Raw genomic sequence first — 20,896 nt, forward strand, 5'->3', positions numbered from 1 at the left:
CCTGGCACCGGCCTGCCCTTGCCCCACCCCACCCCCCTTTTTGGCAGCCCTGAGGCCATGCACTGGAGCTTTTTGGAGCATTCTTACAGCACTTTCTGTATCGAGACTTTTGAGGCGTGCATCATAAGTCATATGGAGGGGCATAATCGAACAGGGCGCCCAAGTTTTCCTGAGGACATCCTCGCAGGACTTTCCCGCGAAAGAGCGGAGAAACCCGTATTATTGAAACAAGAAGATGGGCGGCCATCTTTCGTTTTGATAAGACGGTTGGGGTCGACCTTAGAGATGGTCATCCTTAGAGATGGTCGTCCCCGGTTTTCGGCGATAATGGAAACCGAGGACGCCCATCTCAGAAGTGACCAAATCCAAGCCATTTGGTCGTGGGAGGAGCCAGCATTCATACTGCACTGGTCCCCCTGACATGCCAGGACATCAACCGGGTACCCTAGGGGGCAGTGCAGTGGACTTCAGAAAAAGCTCCCAGATGCATAGCTCCCTTACCTTGTGTGCTGAGCCCCCCAAAACCCACTCCCCACAACTGTACACTACTACCATAGCCCTTAGGATGAAGGGGGGCACCTAGATGTGGGTACAGTGGGTTTGTGGTGGGTTTTGGAGGGCTCACATTTACCACCACAAGTATAACAGGTAGGAGGGGATGGGCCAGGGTCCGCCTGCCTGAAGTACCCACTAAAACTGTTCCAGGGACTTGTATACTGCTGTCATGGAGCTGGGTATGATATTTGAGGCTCGAAAATTTTTTTTTTTTTTTTTTAGGGTGGGAGGGTGTTAGTGACCACTGGGGGAGTAAGGGGAGGTCATCCCTGATTCCCTCCAGTGGTCATCTGGTCATTTAGGGCACATTTTTGTGGCTTGGTCGTAAAAAAAAAAAAAAAAAAAAAGACCAAGTAAAGTCAGCTAAGTGTTCGTCAGGGACGCCCTTCTTTTTTCCATTATCGGACGAGGACGCCCATGTGTTAAGCATGCCCCAGTCCCGCCTTCGCTATGCTTCCGACATGCCCCCGTGAACTTTGGTCGTCCCTGCGACAGAAAGCAGTTGAGGACGCCCAAAATCAGCTTTTGATTATGCCGATTTGGGCGACCCTGGAGAAGGACGCCCATCTCCCGATTTGTGTTGAAAGATGGGTGCCCTTCTCTTTTGAAAATAAGCCTGATGGTTTACTATAGTGCAGCCCATGTACTGCATCTGTAGTGAGATTTAAGAGAGGATGCATATCTTCCGTTCAATGAGTTCACCAGTGAAACTTTTTGTCATTTTTAGGAAAGGCCTGATGCACTGGATCATGAGTAGGGAGAGAAAGTAGTACCTTAAAAAAAAAAAAAAATTAGTCTTACTGCTTTGTAAAATTATACATTTTGTATAGTTTTTTATTCTTCCAAAACCAGTAGAATTTGGAAAGAAATATACAAAAGGGATTGAGAATGTCCTTTGGTCTGGGGGCAAAATAATTCTCCAGAAAGTTAATGGAATGGGATGAAACTTGGCACATCAGAAATGGTTGTGTCTGGAATCTCAATAAAATTTTCTATAAATTAAAAAAAAAAAGGTCAAAATTGGATTGGGGTTCTAGAGACCCCCCCCTCCCAAAAAAAAAAAAAAAAATTACCTAATGCATTTGTGTGGGAGCAGTCGGGGGAACAAAATAATGGAAAAAACTGATTAAAAAACCCTCCAAAAAACTACCTCCTATTCAAAAATGGACTGAGGGTTCAAGAGAAATTTGCGCAGTGTGTTATCTATGGGAGCAGTTCCAGCTTCTGTGGCATAGAAACTCTCATATAGTGAAACATAGCAGTCAGGGAATTCTTCCTTTCAAACTTCTTTCCCTGTTCTCTACTCTCCCAGCACCAAGCATTATCCCTCTGCAACTGCTCCACCACCCTACAAACTGCCCCCCACCACCAAACCTACTCCCTGAAACTTGCTCCAAGCCCTAGAGACTGCTGTTTGCAGCTTTAGCACGATTCTACAAATTATCCACACTAATTCTGTATCACCCCGTAAACTGCCCCACCACCTCCTGCTACCCTGCACAGGTACAGCACATGCAGTGTGTGCGCACACAGGTTGGAAAGGATGTCATGAGCCATGCTTTGCATGCTTTCACCACATGTTTTCATTTAGTAAAACACTTGACCACTCATTTAGTCCTAGTGCTTTCCTGGCTACCTTGGGGAAACTGGTGAGACTGAATCAGCGTAGGAGGTTTAGCATCTGAATATTGCTCTCGTTTCACAGCTTTGGATCTTAACACTCGGAGCCATCTTTGGGTTTTCCTCTTATGGACCAATCGCACTTTTTGGAGTGATAGCCAATGAGAGTGCACCAGCTAACCTCTGTGGCACCTCTCATGCCATTGTTGCACTTTCAGCTAATAGTGAGTATGCCAACCTCTTCCTAATCCGTGTCAGAATTATTCAGTGCTCCCTCTGTGTTACAGTGCCCTGTAAGGCCAATAGAGGTGGGAGGTTAGACTTAATGGGGAACAGAAAAAGGAGGACCAGTCTATTTCTTTCTTTGGACCAGCAGCCTGAGAACCAGGGAAGCCAGGATTCAATCCCGCTTCTCACGCTGATGCTCCTTGGGACTGTCACTTCACTCTCCAAGACCTTAGGTACAACTTAGAATCAAGGCTACTTGGCTGAGGAAAGGGAACTAATTAACAGCCAAATTCAAGTGTGCAGAAGAAGGTTGATGCTTTATTTTCACTTATTTTAGCAACTACATCTATTTATTGGGAGAGATTTATTAAAGCTGGGGGGTAGAGGTTTTCTTTCTAAAATCATTCCAAAGCATTCCTTCAGAGTCACTATTCGGAGCCTACTGTCACATTTGCTGTCTTTGACAGATTTCAGCTACCCAGCCAGTATTTACCTGCATATATATTAAAGCTCTCATTATAGACCTGAAGCTATGCTGTACATAAATTTGATGGTGAAATCAGCCTGAGCAGATGCCTGCGTACACTGTTTTCCCCGAAGTTTCAGTTCAACAGGGGAATCCATCCAAAATACTGAGCCATGAGAGGTGAATATGGCAGATCTCTGCAGTATGAAGGATATGGAGAAATTAGGTCTTGCTTGATAAATGTTCTTTCCATTAGTCCTTCCCACTATTCCAGAACCTGTGGGATAGTTGTGACAATCAACCAGCAGGTGGAGATAGAGAACCGAAAACTGACCTGAGACACATCTGTCTTGGCATCCAGTCCAGCCCCTCAGTATTTACATAGACAAGCAGTAAGGATAAATTCAGGATAAACACAACTTAAAACAACTCGCTAACTAGACTAGCAAACGTGTGGACCTCTCTCATCTCTGGATAACTTATAGAGAACAGGAGCTATGCAAGATGACAGTTATTTGACCCATTACTTTGCACTGATTAAACATCTCAGAAACCTCGGGCGGGCCTCTGGAATAATGGAAAGAAAATGATTAGGTAAGACCTAATTTCTCCTTCTATTATGTAGCTTCCCGCTATTCCAGAACCTGTGTGCGATGTTTAAAAGCAAACCACTAGAGTGAGTGGAATCATGGTGCCACTGTCCTGAGGACCGAAGCCCCAAAACTGGCTTCCAACTGCCGCAACATCCACCCTGTAGTGCTTGGCAAAGGTATGCAGTGTAGACTACGTCACTGCCTTGCAAACATCCGCTGGAGATAGTAAGGTAGTCTCCACCCATGATGTCTCTTTATAGAATGAGCCCGGAACCAATGGGTAGAAGTGAGCCATGGTTCTTTCCACTCTCAGCCCCGTGGTAACCATAAGGTCCTCTAATAATTGACAAAAGGTAGAACTCCTGATGCTGAAGGAGGAGTGGCCTAGTGGTTAGGGTGGTGGACTTTGGTCCTAGGATACTGAGTTTGATTCCCACTTCAGTCACTTAACTCTCCATTGCCGCGTTGAGCCTGCCATGAGTGGGAAAGCGCGGGGTACAAATGTAACAAAAATAAAATAGATACTATTGGAGAATCTACATGGAATGTTGCTATTATTGGAGATTCCACATGGAATGTTGCTATTCCACTAGCAACATTCCATGTAGAAGGCTGCGCAGACTCACAGAAGCAGAAGCCTGCGCGGCCACATTGGTGATCTGCAAGGGCTGACTTCTACATGGAATGTTGCTAGTGGAATAGCAACATTCCATGTAGAATCTCAAATAGTAGCAACAGTGGAGGAGTGGCCTAGTGGTTAGGGTGGTGGACTTTGGTCCTGGGGAACTGAGGAACTGAGGCAGCTCCTTGTGACTCTGGGCAAGTCACTTAACCCTCCATTGTAAGCCGCATTGAGCCTGCCATGAGTGGGAAAGCGCGGGGTACAAATGCAAAAAAAAAAGACTCCTCAATAGAAAGCACCAGTACTGCCTCAGAAATAAGAGTACTGAGCTACTCTTTATGAAACTACCTCAGTACTTTCGGGTCATCTCCCTCCTCTAACAGCTCCTCTGAATAGACCGATGAGGGAGTACAGACCTCCAGGAGCAGACAGATGAGGCTAAATGAGATCTCTTAGAAGTCGGAGGGGCAGCAGTGTGAGATACTGAAGCACCTTGTAGCAGCTCTGATTGTCCCTGCTTCAGCAAATAGGCCTGGTGTCAGAGCAACATAAATGCCAGAGAAAATGAAGATCATGATGCAGCTGAATTCTCTGTCGGGCCCTGAGGTTGTTTAATGGTGGCTGTGATCCACGTGTGATCAGACAGAAGCTGTTCCTCACTGCCAGTTAACTCTAACAAAGTGGCGCCTGTTCTCATGCACTCCTGCATCAAACTGCACACCGGCTTTGCTGGAGAGCTCTAAGTCCCCAGCATATTGGGATGCTGCACCAAATCTGAAGACGTGCTGCTGCTATTTCCCCCCACGTCCCGTGGAATTTCTGACTTGCACACACTGCAATACCCCAACGTCGGCCTGTGGGTTCCACATTGGGAAAACCGCTTAACTGCCTCCACGGGAGTCTGCCCCTCTCAAGCGCAGCACAATACAGTCCTAAGCGGCTAGTCAGGATCCCTCCCCTGAACCGAGTAGAACTTGCAGTCCTCCAAGTGGTTCCGAGTCAAACTTTAATCAGACTTACCAGTGCCAGCTGCTCCCCTTAAGCTCAGTCGCCACAATTCTTACCCCAGATGACAGAGGTTCAGGACTGACGTTTTGTCATATGCTCTCCAGTAAATCTTTCCTTTTTTTTTTTAAAGGTGGTTGTGGTGGAAAAGGAGAGCTCCACAGAACGTAGGGGAGAGGTGAAGGGAGGGAAGAAGTAAATTCATGGGGCCCCTAAGACAGAGATCTGAAGACCTCCAGATATGACTCTGCAAACTCAAGCCACCTGCAAAGCTCAGTTGGGGCCCAGTTAACCAACTGGACCAGGAGCAACTCACTCAGAAGCAGAGGCTGAAAAGAATGTCCATTTACCTGCTAGAGAGAGAAAATACTGAGGAGCTAGAATGAATCCCAAGAGCAATATGTATCAGCTCAGTTTTCAGTTCTCTGTCTCTACTTGCTGGTTGATGAACACAACTGTCCCACAGGTTCTGGAAATAGTGGGAAGCTATGTAATGGAAAGTGCAATTTGTGCTCCATGTGTGGTGATGGGGACTCCCCGCACTGGGTTAGACTGAGGAAGCAAGTCATTGTGGGGGTTGTGGCTGAGCTCCTCTAGGAAGCAGAGCATTGTAAGGGCCACAGCTTGAGCAGGACTGCCCCTGAGCAGTACTGAAAGGTATGGATTTGAGCTGCATCCAAAAGAGACAGGTGGGGGGTGGGGTGGGGGAGAAGCGCTATCTGGAAGTCACTGAAGCAATTGCATCTGACCTGAGCTGGAGCACAGTAGGGCACTCTTAAGATCACAGTGGCCTGAGCTGTCCTATTGCGCAATCAGGGAAGCTGGTTACTTTCAGGAAGTGACTGATGAAACCACAGTTGTCCCAGTTTTAGAACAGACTACTGAAATGTGTGTTTTGTTTTCTCTTTAGTTGGAGGATTCCTGGCTGGATTACCTTTCAGCACCATTGCAAAGTACTACAGCTGGGACATTGCCTTCTGGGTAGCAGAAGTGACATGTGTGATAACCACACTAGTGTTTTTCCTGTGTCGGAACATCTGTACTAAGATGGGACGAGTGCCTAAAAAGGAAGACTGAGATCAGGAGGAAGCGCAAGTGATGGAGAATGATCTGACCTAATTGTGAAATGGCAGAGACATGCAAACTGTTCTAAATCTGGGCTCTCTCTCTGCTACTCATTAGAACCAGTGAAGCGATCATTAGGATCGTGCTTTGGAATCACTGCACAACTTTAAGGCCAGGCTTCTCTGGATGGGCAATGCAGCTAGTTAAGTGGCTTCACGTTGTATGTGCGATAGTTTGCCAGTTTTATTTTTAAAGTGCTAATGCACAATATCCAGATTTTTGCTCCAGGACAGGAAACCTGGGATTGAGGGCCAGAAATAGATTCATTTAGCCCTTTTTTCAGTTAGCCTTCAGCCCTATATGTCCTTTTAATTATGCTTCCCACTCAGGGCGCTGCCCGCATTGTTTTTTTGTAGGTGGCAGTGGGCATTTTCATTTTTGAACATTTGGCTACTGCTGGTTTAATGAAACCTAGGTCTTGGGTTCCAAACTGAATATCCAGGTCTGGGGCAGGCACTGGGAGTTACCCAGGTACCGCTGCTTAAAGTGGAACAGCCTTTTTGCTTTAAGTTAAGCAGGTACCCATCTGAGTACTGGTACCGACTAGTAACAGTGCCTGGATCGTGCCGGACTTTGCCCCTCCACTAACTGGAGAATATGGTAGGGATTGGTGCAGATATTTAGTGGCACTCTCCAGTTAAGTGCAGGTCAATATCTGCTTCGGGCCTGGTTCACCTTCAATTTCCACAGGATACTTATGAGCCCAAATGGCAGCAAATGCAGTACCGTAATTGAATGTTCGAGAGAGTGCGAGTTCTTGCTTTATGCATTTCATTCAATGCACCTAGCTACAGTGTTACCGCTGTTGTTGCTTCCCGTCTGTTCCAGACAGCCTTCAGTTTTGTGTTACTAACTCTGCTATTAGACGATGGTAGATATTCACTACAGCTGCAGGTTTTTTTTTTCTGTGCCTCCAGTCATTCTACCTTCATATCTTACCCCCTCATTGCTGAGGTGTTTTATTGGGGGGAGAGGGAGAAAGAAATCTTGGTGTATCCTGTGGAAATCCCCAAATATTTAAAGCTTTTCTCATCTCTCCCTTTTCCTCTGGCAGAAAAAAAACCCCACATAATTGTATAATAAACCTTCTCAGTAGTGAAAGAGCTGATCCTCAAATACACCTGTTCAGTTATAAGTTAAAGAGATACAGCTGTGTTGCATCTTCTAAGAGATGGGAAAATTAATACAGTAAAAAGTTTTATCTTGCAGGAGTCAAGCTAGAGGTCAGAAAGAGCCAAGCAATGACCTCTTACAAATAAACTGTCATTAAAAAGTTAAAGCTGCAACTTTAGATTCTGTCCTGAGGAGCTGGCAGAAGCTATAGCTCCTTGTATGGGAGGAGAAGCATAGCTAAGAAGTGTCTGCCCATCTAATACCAGAGCCACTGTAGCAGTGCTGAGGTTGCTAATTGCAGCTGTTACTAAGATGATTATACCAAACACTACTAGCAGACAGACTTCCAGAAGGCTGGTCTGCCTTATTCCAGCAAGCTGCCACAGTGTAATTATAGGGAGAGGCTGGGTTATCAGTGTGGATTATAGGTTGCAATTCCCCTTATGTTTATTACTGACCCTGTACTTTATGGGAAAGCTCATTGAACTGTACACAGAGCAAACCCTGTCTGACTATCCTAACCATGTATACCAGGCAAGACTGCACTTAGAAGAGCGAGATGAATATGTACCATAAAACATACATATGTATTGAGTGGGAGGCCCACCCATGTGCACATTGCACTGGTTGTGCCTGTTTGGTTTTTAACCACTGCACGATAGTACTGGAACTGCAGGCTAAGGCTAGTGCCCTGTCCACCATCTTTCTACCTCAGGCACCAGAGCTTGTTTCAGTGTCCCACAGGACTGTTTACGAGGCTGAGCCTATGGAAGCTAAACTTTCATTGTGCTTTGATTCTGGGTTAAAGTATGTGAGCCTGGGCCTGTTTTCTTAAATATAATTTAATTACTGCATTAGATGTAGCATTTAATCTGCACCACTGCTTTGATTACTAAAGTTGATATTAAGCACAGGCCTGCCTGCCTGTTGTGCACTAACCCCTCCTCCCCTACCAGGGTCAGTTGCTACCAGAGCCTAGAAGTCTTCCATTGTTCAGAGAAAGAAGTGAAAATGCCAACCACTGGTAGAGCACATAGCATATCTGCCAAGCTCTAGCAAAGCAAGTAGTTAATATTCATATCCCAGGAACTAGCCAGAGATTAATGGTGCTTTTAATAAGGGGTAAATTAGGTCTTGTTTACAGCCTGTGAAACAATAAAACTGGATAAGACCTAGATCTGACTAATGACTGAGATACCTCCATCAGTGAAGCATGAGATTGTTCCTGGAGTTTGAAAGGTGGCCTGCAGCAGCAACAGATTCTCTGACAGGGTATTGCATGAAAAATGGTGGGTGCTATTTCCTCTCTGCTCGTAAGGCTTCAAATAAAGCCTCACCTTCTGTGTGCATGAGTTGTATTCTTAGTGAACCAGGAGCTGAACCTGGCTGTAGACTTACACAGCACATTCAATACAAGCCCTGCCAGGCTCCCCTGTAATAAATTACACAATGCACTAGAATGTTTAATATTTATAGAACCCTCAAGCAAGAACACAACCTTCATAACTTAAGTATAGATTATATACAATCAGGAAGAAGACGGCCCAGCACATCCTCACTCTTAAGGTGATCCAACTAAGCGAAGCAGCCTGGGTGTGCTATTGCCTTAACTTGCTGTAACAGTGCTTGTGCCCCCCCCCCCCCAAACTCTTCTCATTGTTTCTACTTGTGTCACAACACTGGTCTGTTTGGGGAAAGGAGGGAACAGCCATAGCAGCCTCGAACAGTCAACATGTATCACGTGATTAGATGCACTTCCTGCTGCCACCAGAAGTCCATCAGTGCATTATGATCCCGGTCCAAAAGTTCCAGCTTTCTCAGCCACTTCCAGTGCAAGTTTCAGGTTCTGATCAAAGAGCTCACACCTGCAATCAAGCACAGCTGTCAGTACTTAAGTAACAGAGTAAGTGACAGGAGCAGATCCTGTCTGTCCATCAAGGTGTTTAATGTTATAACTATTTTCAGTGCAGGTGCCCTCCCATGCCTTCTGTTAAGGGGGACCGTAGCATAGTAGCTACTGATTGATTTGGATTTATTAACTGTCTTAATGAAGCGATTCACCCAAGGCAGTGTACAACTGTTTAAACATAAAACTTACAATTTTGTTAACTCCGTAACAATAGTAAAAAGGAATACAGCATAAATACAGTTGAGGTAAACCTGGAACTGGCAAATTGTAACTTAGCAAGAGTACCAACACGATACAGTTTCAGAAATATATACATTTAACAGCACTGTAGAACAATCATATAGAAAACATGATATATGGCAGGAGAATGGCAATCACTGCTGCAAAGTGGAGTGGAGGAGTGGTTAGAGTGGTGGACTTTGGTCCTGGGGAACTGGGTTCGATTCCCACTGCAGGCACAGGCAGCTCCTTGTGACTCTGGGCAAGTCACTTAACCCTCCATTGGCCCAGGTACAAATAAGTACCTGTATATACTATGTATACCCCACAGAAAGGCAGCATATCAAGTCCCAGTTCCCAATTTCAGATTCTACATGGAATGTTGCTACTATTGGAGATTCTAGATGGAATGTTAATGTTGCTATTCCACTAGCAGCATTCCATGTAGAAGCCTGTCCTTGCAGCCTTCTGTTTCTGTGAGTCTGACATCCTGCACGTACGTGCAGGACGTCAGACTCACAGAAACAGAAGCCTGCGCGGCTGCAAGGGCAGGCTTCTACATGGAATGCTGCTAGTGGAGGAGTCGCCTAGTGGTTAGTGTGGTGGACTTTGGTCCTGGGGAACTGGGTTCGATTCCCACTGCAGGCACAGGCAGCTCCTTGTGACTCTGGGCAAGTCACTTAACCCTCCAAACTCACCTCACTTACCAAACCTAAGCAGAGATTATCTTCTTTAGCAAATAATTCCTTACCTGTAACAGCACTTAAAGAAGCTTTTTAAGTCACTGAAAAAAAGGGCACAGCACAGTCTTGAAACAGACTGTATAATTGTTACTTAAGGACATAAAAAGCACAAAGGTTTCAGCCATTTCATATTTACCTGATTGGCATCTCCAAGGAGTAGAAAGGGTTCTTCAGAGCAAAGTCAGAATAAAGCTCATAGATCTTGCGAAGAAGGGAATCGATACCAGCCTGTCGTGGATCTGCCAGTACCACAAACTTGATGCCTGGAAGTGATAATTGCCATTAGATTGTGATGAATAGAAATGTTTTACATAAGTAAAGAAAGAAAGATTGATTTTGGAAGGGTGGGAGGCAGCCAGGGCACACAAGAGTCAGTATTCTGTCTTCTGGAGCAAGAGTAGAAGGGAAATAAAACTGAAAGTGGCACCTTTATTTTAAAATAAACAAAACATTGGGTACTAAAAAAACAAATAAGAGAATCAAGAGACAGCATGAGTGTTTGCTCAATAATTTGAAACTCTAGAGCCAAAAAGGGAAATGGGCAGTGGGCAGAGTGATGGTACAACAGCTTCCAATGAGACTGGGGGAATCATATTTAGGGGGGAGGGGGTATAGATATTTATTTTATTGCATTTGTATCCCACATTTTCCCACCTATTTGGGGGCTCAGTGTGGCTTACAATACATTGTAATGATGGAAGTACAATTTGTTACAACACAATTATGGTTACATTGTGAGGAGTTAAGTTAAAACAAGGTCCCGGTATCGTTAAGGGGAATGAAACAGTGGGGAAGACAACCACCTCAAGTTGTTGGTGACAAAGTGGACTGCAACAGGGCTTGGTAATGGGACATGGAATCAGGGGGCTTTTGGGAATCATAGCAGCGAGAGAGAGAAAAAAAAAAAGTCAACTGACCCATCCAGTCTGTCCATTTGATGCTGTCCATTCTGCCAAGGACAGAACATTACATCACACCTATTCCAAGATGGTTACCATCTTTTTCCCTCTGTACCCCACTATCATGGGTAGATATGCATACAAGATCCTGTCATACTGCTAAATTAAAAAGGGGCCCTCTTAAAAAAAAAAAGCACCAAAATATAGACGTAGAATGTTTTAATGCAGGACTTTCTCACACCGCAGTAGATTGCCCCCCCCCCCCCAAAAAAAAAGTCAATTCCCATGCAAATTTTCCATTAGAGCATGGAACTTCCAAAAAAATAATGCGGGAGCACTTAGTGCCTCCTATCTAGAAAGTGCTAAATGCTCCTGCGTTAAAGCCACATTATTAGTTTGTGTGCGCTAATCAGAATGTGCTGGCTTCCACACCCATTCCTCCCAAAAATTAGAAACAATTATATATTAGCACATGCCACTCCCCCGCCCCTTGTTAACCACATGTTAACTTTTTTACTAAACTGTGTTAAGCGCTAACAAACAAAAAAAAGTGGTGATTTTTCAGATCACTTGGAAACAGTCACAGACCCTGTCTTTTTTTCCTCTAAAATGGGTGCTTGAACAATAAAGTATTTCAGCAGGATGGGTTTACATAAAACAATTTAAAAAAAAGATGATGAGGCCTGCTGCCACTGGTGACCAAGGCTGGATAAGCATTTTCGTATGCTCGCAACAGATGGAGGGAGGCACATGAGAGAAATGGTATTGGTTTGCTTATGAAAATGTGTGTGTTCATCTACCCAAGGTGGTAGACAACCAGAGAGGAAGTTGAAGAAATATATGGTCTTTATCTTCCATAATTCACTACGGTGCCCTTTGTTAATATATGGCCTTTCCCACTGGCAACGTTATCTTGCCTGCCGGAAACGCTACGGTACTTGCAACTACTTCTGTACTTGCCTCCACTCCTGCTCCGCCACCTACTACAGCAACCTACACAAAGCTCCACCAGTACACCCCATACATTTCGATATAGATCAACCCCATTGCCACCAGTCATCCCACCCCCTGGGCAGACACATCTGCCACAACAGACTTTTCAACTGGCAATCCTCCAGAGCCCATTAAAACCTCTGCGACTACTCCTTTTCTCACTGATCCTCCTGTTTTGTATTCTACAATTGTTTCCACTCCTATTAGTAGCTCGGTCCATATTGTCCCCAATCGTACAAGTACTTTTGAGGATAATATTGCCTTGCTTGATTTACGACCCACCCCTTCTCCTTATTCTTTGGTTCCTGCTAGTGACGCTCCTCTTCCCACGAATACTACTGTAGTTACGCCAAACATCACCGTCCCAGTCACTCGTCCTCATAGATAGCTCAACGCCTAACTGACCATCCATATATGTCCCAGATTTTACCAGACACTCTGCCTTCTCCACCAGATTCTCCCCCACCGTCGCCTTTAAATTTAAGTGCACACTTGATCCCTGAACCCCCAGAATATCTAAGAGAATTACTTCATCCTCATTGGGACCCTGCTCCAGAAGACGATCCCAATTGGGACCCCTTCACCCGATACCACATACTGTGTGAGCCTTTGTTTGACAGTTGGACATTAGGTCCTAGCCGTACGGTTATACACACTCAGGTACTGTTTGGAGGCACCTTAGGCTTACACCTTGAACAAACAGACGACCTCCTAATAAGACCACAGACTGGTGACGTCGTAGATTTTTGGGTAATTGCATACACCGTATTGGGCACTGCTGAGATTCCCATCCTGTTCATCAGAGAGGTTGGATTGGAACCCTTGGAAATATATGGTCTTTTCGAAATCCCAGATCCTACTGAAATAGGGGCTATTAGAATTTACCCCCCATACCCATACATCTCTCGCTAAAACACTAGGGATGTCACCTACCAACATGAAGTGCTTAGCCCTCCTGATATGTGTGCTCACCACACCCATGCTACCTGGAACTCAGTACCTAGCAAATTCTCTACCCCAATTTACAACCACTTATGAAATAACATTACCCACAACTAAGGACACAACCACAATCATCCTTGATGTGTGTGCTTACACAACGTGTGGGGAACAACCTGTGCAGCAATATTTGTCTGCTTATGAAGTATACCTGTGTCCCTTCCCCACTTGCGGAAGTTGGGCTCAGGTATGGTGGTACACAGGTTCATGGGTTCCCTACTCCGGTAGTGAGAGCCCAGATCTCAAAAAGAGTATTTCCATCATGAAATTGCGAGTCACTGGCCTTTGCCATATGACCAAATGTAATCAAGTGGCTATCACTTTCAGAGGAGTAACGATTGTTACATACAGAACCTATTCCATAGGAATAGATGCCACAGGTAGAGACCCTATTGGAAAATTCAAAATTGTTCCACCCCCAGCCCAACCTACAGCGACCAATCCCTTGGTCCCAACAAAGATCCCAGAAATAAAAATTCCTTACCAGATTGTACCAATTAATAATTCTAAAGATTTGGTGGCACTAGAAACAGGATTTGGAGAGACAAACTTATGGCTTGAATGGGCACATTATACTACAAAGAGTTTGAACGTCTCTAACTGTTATTTTTGTTCCCATGCCAGAGCAGAACCAACAGTAGTTCCTTTCCCTTTAGATCTCCACAATGATCCAGATGGATTTTGGTGTATGTTACAGTTATTGCAGGTTAAAGACGACATAAATCAGTCTTGTCAACATCTTGACGAGCACCACCCCTACTTACCCCCACGGATGAGGGTTCCACCTGCATTCAGGGTTCCACATCCTGCTACCAAATATCATACATGTCTGGAGCGCCATGGGGTTAAAAAGACACGGTTTTTAGGTAACTTAACCAATTGTAACACAACTTTAGGAAAGGGGACTCTACATAACATGAACCTAACACGGTTCTCACAAGCTAGAGCAGACATATGGTGGTACTGTGGAACCCGTACTATCCTCCATACACTTCCTAACAATTGGACAGGCAGATGTGCCCTAGTCAAATTGGTCATTCCAATTATTATAGCATCCTTGCTTCCCCCTCACAGCAGCTCTTCCTCACGAGTGAGGAGAAATGCAATGCCTGGATCTTTTGATGATCGGGTCTATATAGATGCTATTGGAGTTCCAAGAGGGGTCCCCGATGAGTTTAAAGCCAGAAACCAAATAGCTGCAGGATTTGAATCAGTTTTCTTTTGGTGGGCGACTATCAATAAGAATCTTGACTGGATCAACTATATATATTACAACCAGCAGAGGTTTGTGAACTACACTAGGGATGCAGTTCGAGGCATTGCAACACAATTAGATGCCACTAGCCGGATGACGTTGGAAAATAGATTAGTTCTTGACCAACTTCTAGCAGCCGATGGAGGGGTGTGCCACAAGATCGGTACCCAGTGTTGCACCTTTATCCCCAACAATACCGCTCCGGATGGATCAATTACCAGAGCTTTGGAAGGCTTAACCTCGCTGTCACAAGAATTGGCAGAAAACTCTGGTGTTGATACATCCTGGACAGGTTGGATGGACAGAGCTTTTGGTACATGGAAGACATTTATCATTTCAGCAGCCACGACTATACTCATAGTGGTAGCAATTTTTGTTTTAGTAGGATGTTGCATAATCCCTTGTGCTAGAGGTTTAGTAGAACGCTTAATTGAAACAGCAATAATGAAAAAGACAACAGCAGGACAATATGCCCTGTACGAGAATCTCCTTCCTAACACCACAGGAGCTAACAAATTGGACTATCTCCCTCTGAGAAGGACCAATCCCTATGCAACTGTTAGAAACACTGGAGAGATGTCTACAACTGTATAATTAGATAATAGCACATAGGGAAATAATATAACTATATAAAGCTTTATAAGTGATAAATTGTGCAAATGTATGCAAATGAATAATTAAGATACAATCAGTATATAACCAAAGATTTTTGATTTATAGCAATGTATTTACAATCATATAGATAAGAATAAAATAGAACCTGCATATTAAAAGGTTGAAAAAAATATTGTTGTAGTAACTATAAGTTTTAGTAGGATTGGCATAATAGAAGTACTGCCAAGATGATAATTTCACACCGAAAACGAACCACATTGTGCCAGTTGACCTTAAGACTCAGATAATTTGATGGCCTCATAGAATACCTTCTGGAATGGATGGTACCACGGTATGTTAACCCTGGTGTCACCCTATGGGATAGGGTGAAGAGGGGAATGTTAATATATGGCCTAGCTTTGGATCTACCACTGGAATAGTGGGAGCCAAAGCTATGAAGCCTAAAATAAATGAAGAAGTACCGACTAGGCCAAATAACAAGTACATGATTTAATATTTCAGAATCTGTAAAAAGCAGGTCTGAACCATGAGTTCTGACACAAACTGGTACAACTGTCACTTTAAATCAGATGAACAAAATGGAGTCTATTAGTTTTGTATAGAAGGCTACAGAGGTTATACAGGGTTCTTAAGATGGTGTGAAAAGTATTGCGACACAGACAGATGTGGAACTGTTATCTCAAAGCTTCTCAAAACATGCTGATAAGACTGCATGGGAAAGTATCATCTCAGAAATTGAGAGCTAGGTATCTCACCATTGACTTCTATGGAGAGTTTGTGTATAAAAGAGGGGACAATTTGCCATAGCTTTGGTATCCGCCCCAACGCTTATCTCAGACGGCGAAGCTCTGTCCGGTTGTACCCAGAATCTATCTGCTGAATGTACCTGATTAAAGTCTGATGTCTGTATTTGTACCAACTTGAAGACTTGTCTTTGGGTAAGAAATAAAATGTATCTATCTATTTAAACCTATCTCTGTCTTTATTCTATCTTCTCTTTACCTTACATTTAGCTTACAAGGCAAATCACATACACTCACTCTCTGGAGAAACTTAGACAGAATTTTAATAGGCATTATCTGGGAACATAAATGGCCCAGAGTATACCTAGATCTAGGAAGACAGAAAGCAGTAGTTACGGGAATTAGAATTCGATTACAGCCCCTAATGCAAACCCAGAGCAGACTTCCTTGTGATTGGGTGACAATGGAGGTTGGAGAAACCATACAGAACCTGTTAGGTAAAATAGGTATCTTTAGTCCCCCGTGTGATCTGGAGTCAGAAAGAGGTCCAAGAGGGGGAAAATTAAAACACCTTTATACTAAAGCTTAGCGCAGGCACAAGTGCCATGGCCCATAGGTATAAAATAGAATTCACAGCACTTAGCATGCGCTAAGGTTTTAGTAAAAGGGCCACTGTGTTAAAAAAATTCTAAAACTACCCACATCGATTGATCTGTGTGTGTGTCATATAAGTTCCAGCACTGTGAAAACCTCAAAAGTAAGGCTCAAGAGAGAATTTTCAGTATGAAGGGAGCACTTCAAGGACTGCACAAGCTTGTCCTGGTGACCGACTCCTGCAGTCAGATTCTGTACATGCATGAGATTAATTTGCATATACTAGGTTTCCAAGATACACACTTTTTTTCTGGATATCCTGAAAACCCAATTGCTGTGCGGTTGCAAGGTAAGGTTTGGGAAGCCCCGACTTAGAAGGTAAAATCTTACCTGTGAGAGTCTGGAAACAGTGCAGTTTAAATGTATCTGTTTCTAACATTTCAATGCCAGAACTGCCCAGTTCAGGAGACAGTTGAGACCCAATGGCAAATAACCTTCATAAAACAAAAATATAAATTACACACAGGGCACCTTGCGGTGAACAGAATCTATGCAGCCACCTTCTCAAGGAAAAGACCTCGTCTGCTCTGCACAGGAAGATGCAAATCCTTGAGAAATAGTCTGGGGAGCATCGGAGAGGCAATTTATACACTCCTAATCTTGCATTAGAGTGGAAATGAGGCTTCGTGCACTGCTACAAACCAGCAGCTGTCTTCCAGAATCCATAGAACATTCTCAGCAATTGCATGCTGTGCTGCTAGAGAAGCTTTCACAAGGGGAATGGAAACAAACTCGGAAGCCTTCTTGTTAGGTGGGAAAGGCTACAGCGGCTAGGGCTCTTCAGCTTGGAGAAAAGACAGAGGTCTATAAAATAATGAGTAGAGTGGAATGGGTAGACGTGAATTGCTTGTTTACGCTTTCCAAAAATACTAGGACTAGGGGGCATGAGATGAAGCTACAAAGTAGTAAATTTAAAGGAAATCGGATAGAATATTTCTTCACTCATCATGTAATTAAACTCTGGAATTTGTTGCCAGAGAATGTGGTAAAAGCAATTAGCTTAGCAAAGGTTTGGAAACTTCCTAAAAGAAAAGTCCATAAGCCATTATTAAGATGGACTTGGGGTAAATCTACTGCTTATTTCTAGGATAAGCAGTATGAAATGTATTGTACTACTTTGGGATCTTGTCAGGTACTTGTAACCTGGATTGGCCACTGTTGGAAACAGGATGCTGGGCTTGATGGGCCTTCAGTCTGTCCCAGTATGTCAACGCTTATGTTCTTACATTAGGCAGACTGGATGAAATATGCAGGTCTTTATCTGCCATCATCTACTATGATACATGGAGCACAAGAACACAGCCTTTTTTAAGGGGGCGTGTTCTAGGCATGGTTTGAGTGTATTCTGTTTTTAGACGGCAAATGTGTTCTATAGAAAATTCCCACAACTGTTAGCTAACTTTTCAGCTGGGCCAGGGCTTTGAAGGAGACCTGTGTGTAGCCTCGGGTGTTCAATAAGAACTACCACGAAAAACCTAAAGTTTGCATTTTGGATGTTGGCTCCTTAATTAGCTCTATGCGGAGTTTTTTAAATTTTACATGGGGAAGTACCACTGCTAACACCATAAAGTCCCAAGTGATACTGCTTTTTTTTAACTAGCTTTTTAATAAAGCTTTACACAAAACTGTTGTCTCAGTGTCTCATCTATCTATATAAATGCAGATATACATTCCCCTTGCTACTTTACTATCCTCTTTACAAGCTCTCCAGTGCACAGCTGCCCTTTTCCCAATAACATGTTTGTAAACCGCTTTAATGCATAATTTTTAGGTGAATAGCGGTACATTTACAAATAAAAGACTTTTTAAAGATTTGCTTTTGTAAAATGGCTTCTTCTAATGCAGGTCCTGACAAATACCGTATATACTCTACTATAAGCCAAGATTTATGGGCCCCCCAAAAAAGGCAAAAAATTGGAGTCTTGGCTTATAGTCGAGTCCAGTGCTTTTCAAGCCATCTGTTTAAAAAATGTTTTAATTAAATTTAAAAATTAAATTAAAAATGTTTTAATTAAATTAAAAAAAACAATTTTTTAATGCAGACCTGCCGTGCTTTCTCTGCCTGCGTTTACCTCTAGGCAGGGCTCAGGCTCTGGATTTTTAATTCTTCCTTGACGCAGCCTCAAACTCCTTATCTTCTCCTGCAGGGCAGGACTTGAACCCAGCCATTACATGTCACCCTTAAAAACTACAACACCCCCCAACTATCCTCAGGAGCTCAAACACTACCCTCTGCAGCATCTCAGCCAACCCAGGGTGCTGAAACCCAATTCAAGAATGGAACTGGGGAGCCTCTGCATTACAGTGTATCATGCTACCACTGAGCCATCAGACTGACCCAGCAGTGCCATGTCAAAGTGATTACTTGTAGTGCAGTGGTTCTCAAACCTGGTCCTCAGAGACATTTGCACGTAGTGGGGCACTGCATGCAAATTTCTCTCATGAACATTCATTGTGGATATGCTGAAAAGCTGACTGGCTGGCGTACCTCCAGGACCAGGTTTGGGAATCACTGCTGTAATGTGAAATATGTAGCTCTGAGCAGGGATACTGAATAAAAGACAAATTGACAATGAGTACACTCACGAATGGAACATGGAGGCCAGCATAAGCTTCTCGTTGGAGGTAAGACGAGGCCGCCCAAAGCGGATGGACACAGGGTAATTGGAGGAATTATTCAGATACTCCAGCACCTCCTTCCCATCAGCAGTGTATTTCCCATTCACATCAATGCCATTGATGGACAGCACAGCATGCCCAACTAGATCAATAAGACCACAACAGTTACCCAACAGATGCTGTAAGGACAGTTATTTATCTAAAACCTTACACACTACATTCCTGCATCTCTTAAGAATCTGCCCAAGGAAGCATACAATACAGTGTTGCAATACATTAAAAATACAAATGCACAAGAACAAACGACATAGCAGAAAGCAAATACTGCCACAAAGATGCAGCCATCCACCACCACTCTGTGTCTCAGAACACAGTATAATTATAATAATACTTGGATGGGGAGAACTGTGCAGATGTGACCCTGAAGCATCTATTCCTAGTGTACCATCCCTCAGCCTTACAGTTGCTCACAATAGTTGTCCTAAACAATACTCCTACATAAAGCAGGTTATTGTAACATGTCCCCACTAAAAACCTCTTTAACCTGTACAAGCAGAAAGCAGATTATAAACCCAGAAAACACATTAACAAAGACCAATTTTTCAACAAGTATTTCTCAACTGCTCGAAGAATTACTGACTGTCGGTGCCAGTGATAGTAGGAGCCAACTTTCCAAAATAATTGGGGGTATTAAACCCAAAAGAAGTTACCCTTCCTTGGACGCAGTCAAGGAACTTTTTCAATACTGGGGATGTTCAACCTATGCCAGGGATTATTCCTTTTCCAATTATTAAAAGACCAGTGGTGTGGAAACATCTCAACAGTACCCTGGAGAATTTTCCTACCAGATTCTATTGGGGGAGGGGGGATTATTTGTCCCAGTTCTATCAATTTGCCTCATGTATTTGTAGAGCACCATTACTAAAAATTACTTTACAGTACCACTGGCAGTATGTGCCAGCAGTAGTACAATAGATACTGAACACCCCTAATATTAACGAAGCTACTTCAGTGCGTCCAAGGAGAGTAATTTGTGACACTCGTCTGTGGGTCAAGGATTGACCACATTAGTCTTCACTGGACCCACAGATAAGGGCAATCTTTGAAAGTCAATTAAGTTGCTGCTGAGTATTAATATCGTTTGTATAGTAGTAGTATACAAGACATGACTATACACTGCACGTACAGTTTATATGAAAGCTCTACTACATCTCTCATAGGAGCCAACTTTTCAAAATGATTGGGGGTGTAAACTCCAAACAAATTGCCCCTTATTGATCACTATGTATGCATCTGCTCCATGCTAGGGGTGCTCGAGCGCCCCCAGAGTTGGCTCCTAGGTTCCCTCTCCCTGTCTTTCCTGCAGGTACACAGCTGGGCTGCTCTCACCCACCGCGGATCCCATCCCGTTGTCCGAATGACACCACCACGCGCTCGTCGTGCACCTTCAGCACTAGGTCCAGCGGGAAGCTGAAGGTCTTCTCGGTCTCGGAACGGGGCGAATAACTGTCCAGCTGATAGATGAGTCCGCCCGCCTTATTAACCACATACACACTAAAGATCGCCATCTCGCCCCGCCCTGGCGCCTCACGGGAAGTGTAGTTTGCAGCTGCAGCAGCAGCGGGAGCTACAACTGGCTCTCCCCCCCCCGTTTCATTATGGGTAGTGTAGTCCCTGGGTGTTAAATAAGCAATAAACTACTAGGGCAAACGTGGCTTGAGCGTGCCCAGGGAGGCGTCATGGACCTCCTTGGACGGAAGAATCTGTATTATAACCAAAGGAGGTTTAACAGACCCTCCTTGCTGTAACCCAAAGAGGTAGCGCTTTAGACATGTTAAGTAGTAGTAGTAGTAGTTTAACCTCCTTGGTCTAACCCGGAATGACTTTCAACTGCTTCCTGACGAGCTCCTAAATTAACAAA

The 20,896-nt window shown here is 43.9% G+C and overlaps 2 protein-coding genes and 1 long non-coding RNA gene across 8 annotated transcripts in view; 1 reads left to right on the top strand and 2 right to left on the bottom strand.

The window, feature by feature from the left end:
• Positions 1 to 8,674, top strand: part of LOC115481925 (glucose-6-phosphate exchanger SLC37A4-like) — a 28,400-nt gene extending 19,726 nt beyond the window's left edge. For all 6 annotated transcript variants that reach the window (XM_030221397.1, XM_030221394.1, XM_030221395.1 and 3 more), the window contains 2 exons: positions 2,261 to 2,399; positions 6,000 to 8,674. In XM_030221397.1, coding sequence (XP_030077257.1) covers positions 2,261 to 2,399; positions 6,000 to 6,166 — 306 coding nt within the window. In that variant the 3' untranslated portion in view covers positions 6,167 to 8,674. The remainder of the gene's footprint in view (positions 1 to 2,260; positions 2,400 to 5,999) is intronic.
• A 110-nt stretch (positions 8,675 to 8,784) lies between these two features.
• LOC115481927 (trafficking protein particle complex subunit 4) lies at positions 8,785 to 20,719 on the bottom strand. Its single transcript, XM_030221399.1, has 5 exons — positions 20,369 to 20,719; positions 18,943 to 19,117; positions 16,687 to 16,790; positions 10,335 to 10,461; positions 8,785 to 9,192 (listed from the first exon to the last, which is right to left on the bottom strand). The coding sequence occupies exons 1-5, from the start codon at positions 20,541 to 20,543 to the stop codon at positions 9,114 to 9,116; spliced, it is 660 nt and encodes a 219-aa protein (XP_030077259.1). The 5' UTR covers positions 20,544 to 20,719; the 3' UTR covers positions 8,785 to 9,113.
• Positions 11,699 to 16,315, bottom strand: LOC115481929. The gene is made up of 2 exons (XR_003944015.1): positions 16,274 to 16,315; positions 11,699 to 11,971 (listed from the first exon to the last, which is right to left on the bottom strand). It is a non-coding gene; the product is annotated as an uncharacterized LOC115481929 (long non-coding RNA).
• Positions 20,720 to 20,896: the final 177 nt, after the last annotated feature.

This window comes from Microcaecilia unicolor, chromosome 12 (genome assembly GCF_901765095.1).
Source record: "Microcaecilia unicolor chromosome 12, aMicUni1.1, whole genome shotgun sequence".
Classification (NCBI taxonomy): Eukaryota; Metazoa; Chordata; class Amphibia; order Gymnophiona; family Siphonopidae; genus Microcaecilia; species Microcaecilia unicolor.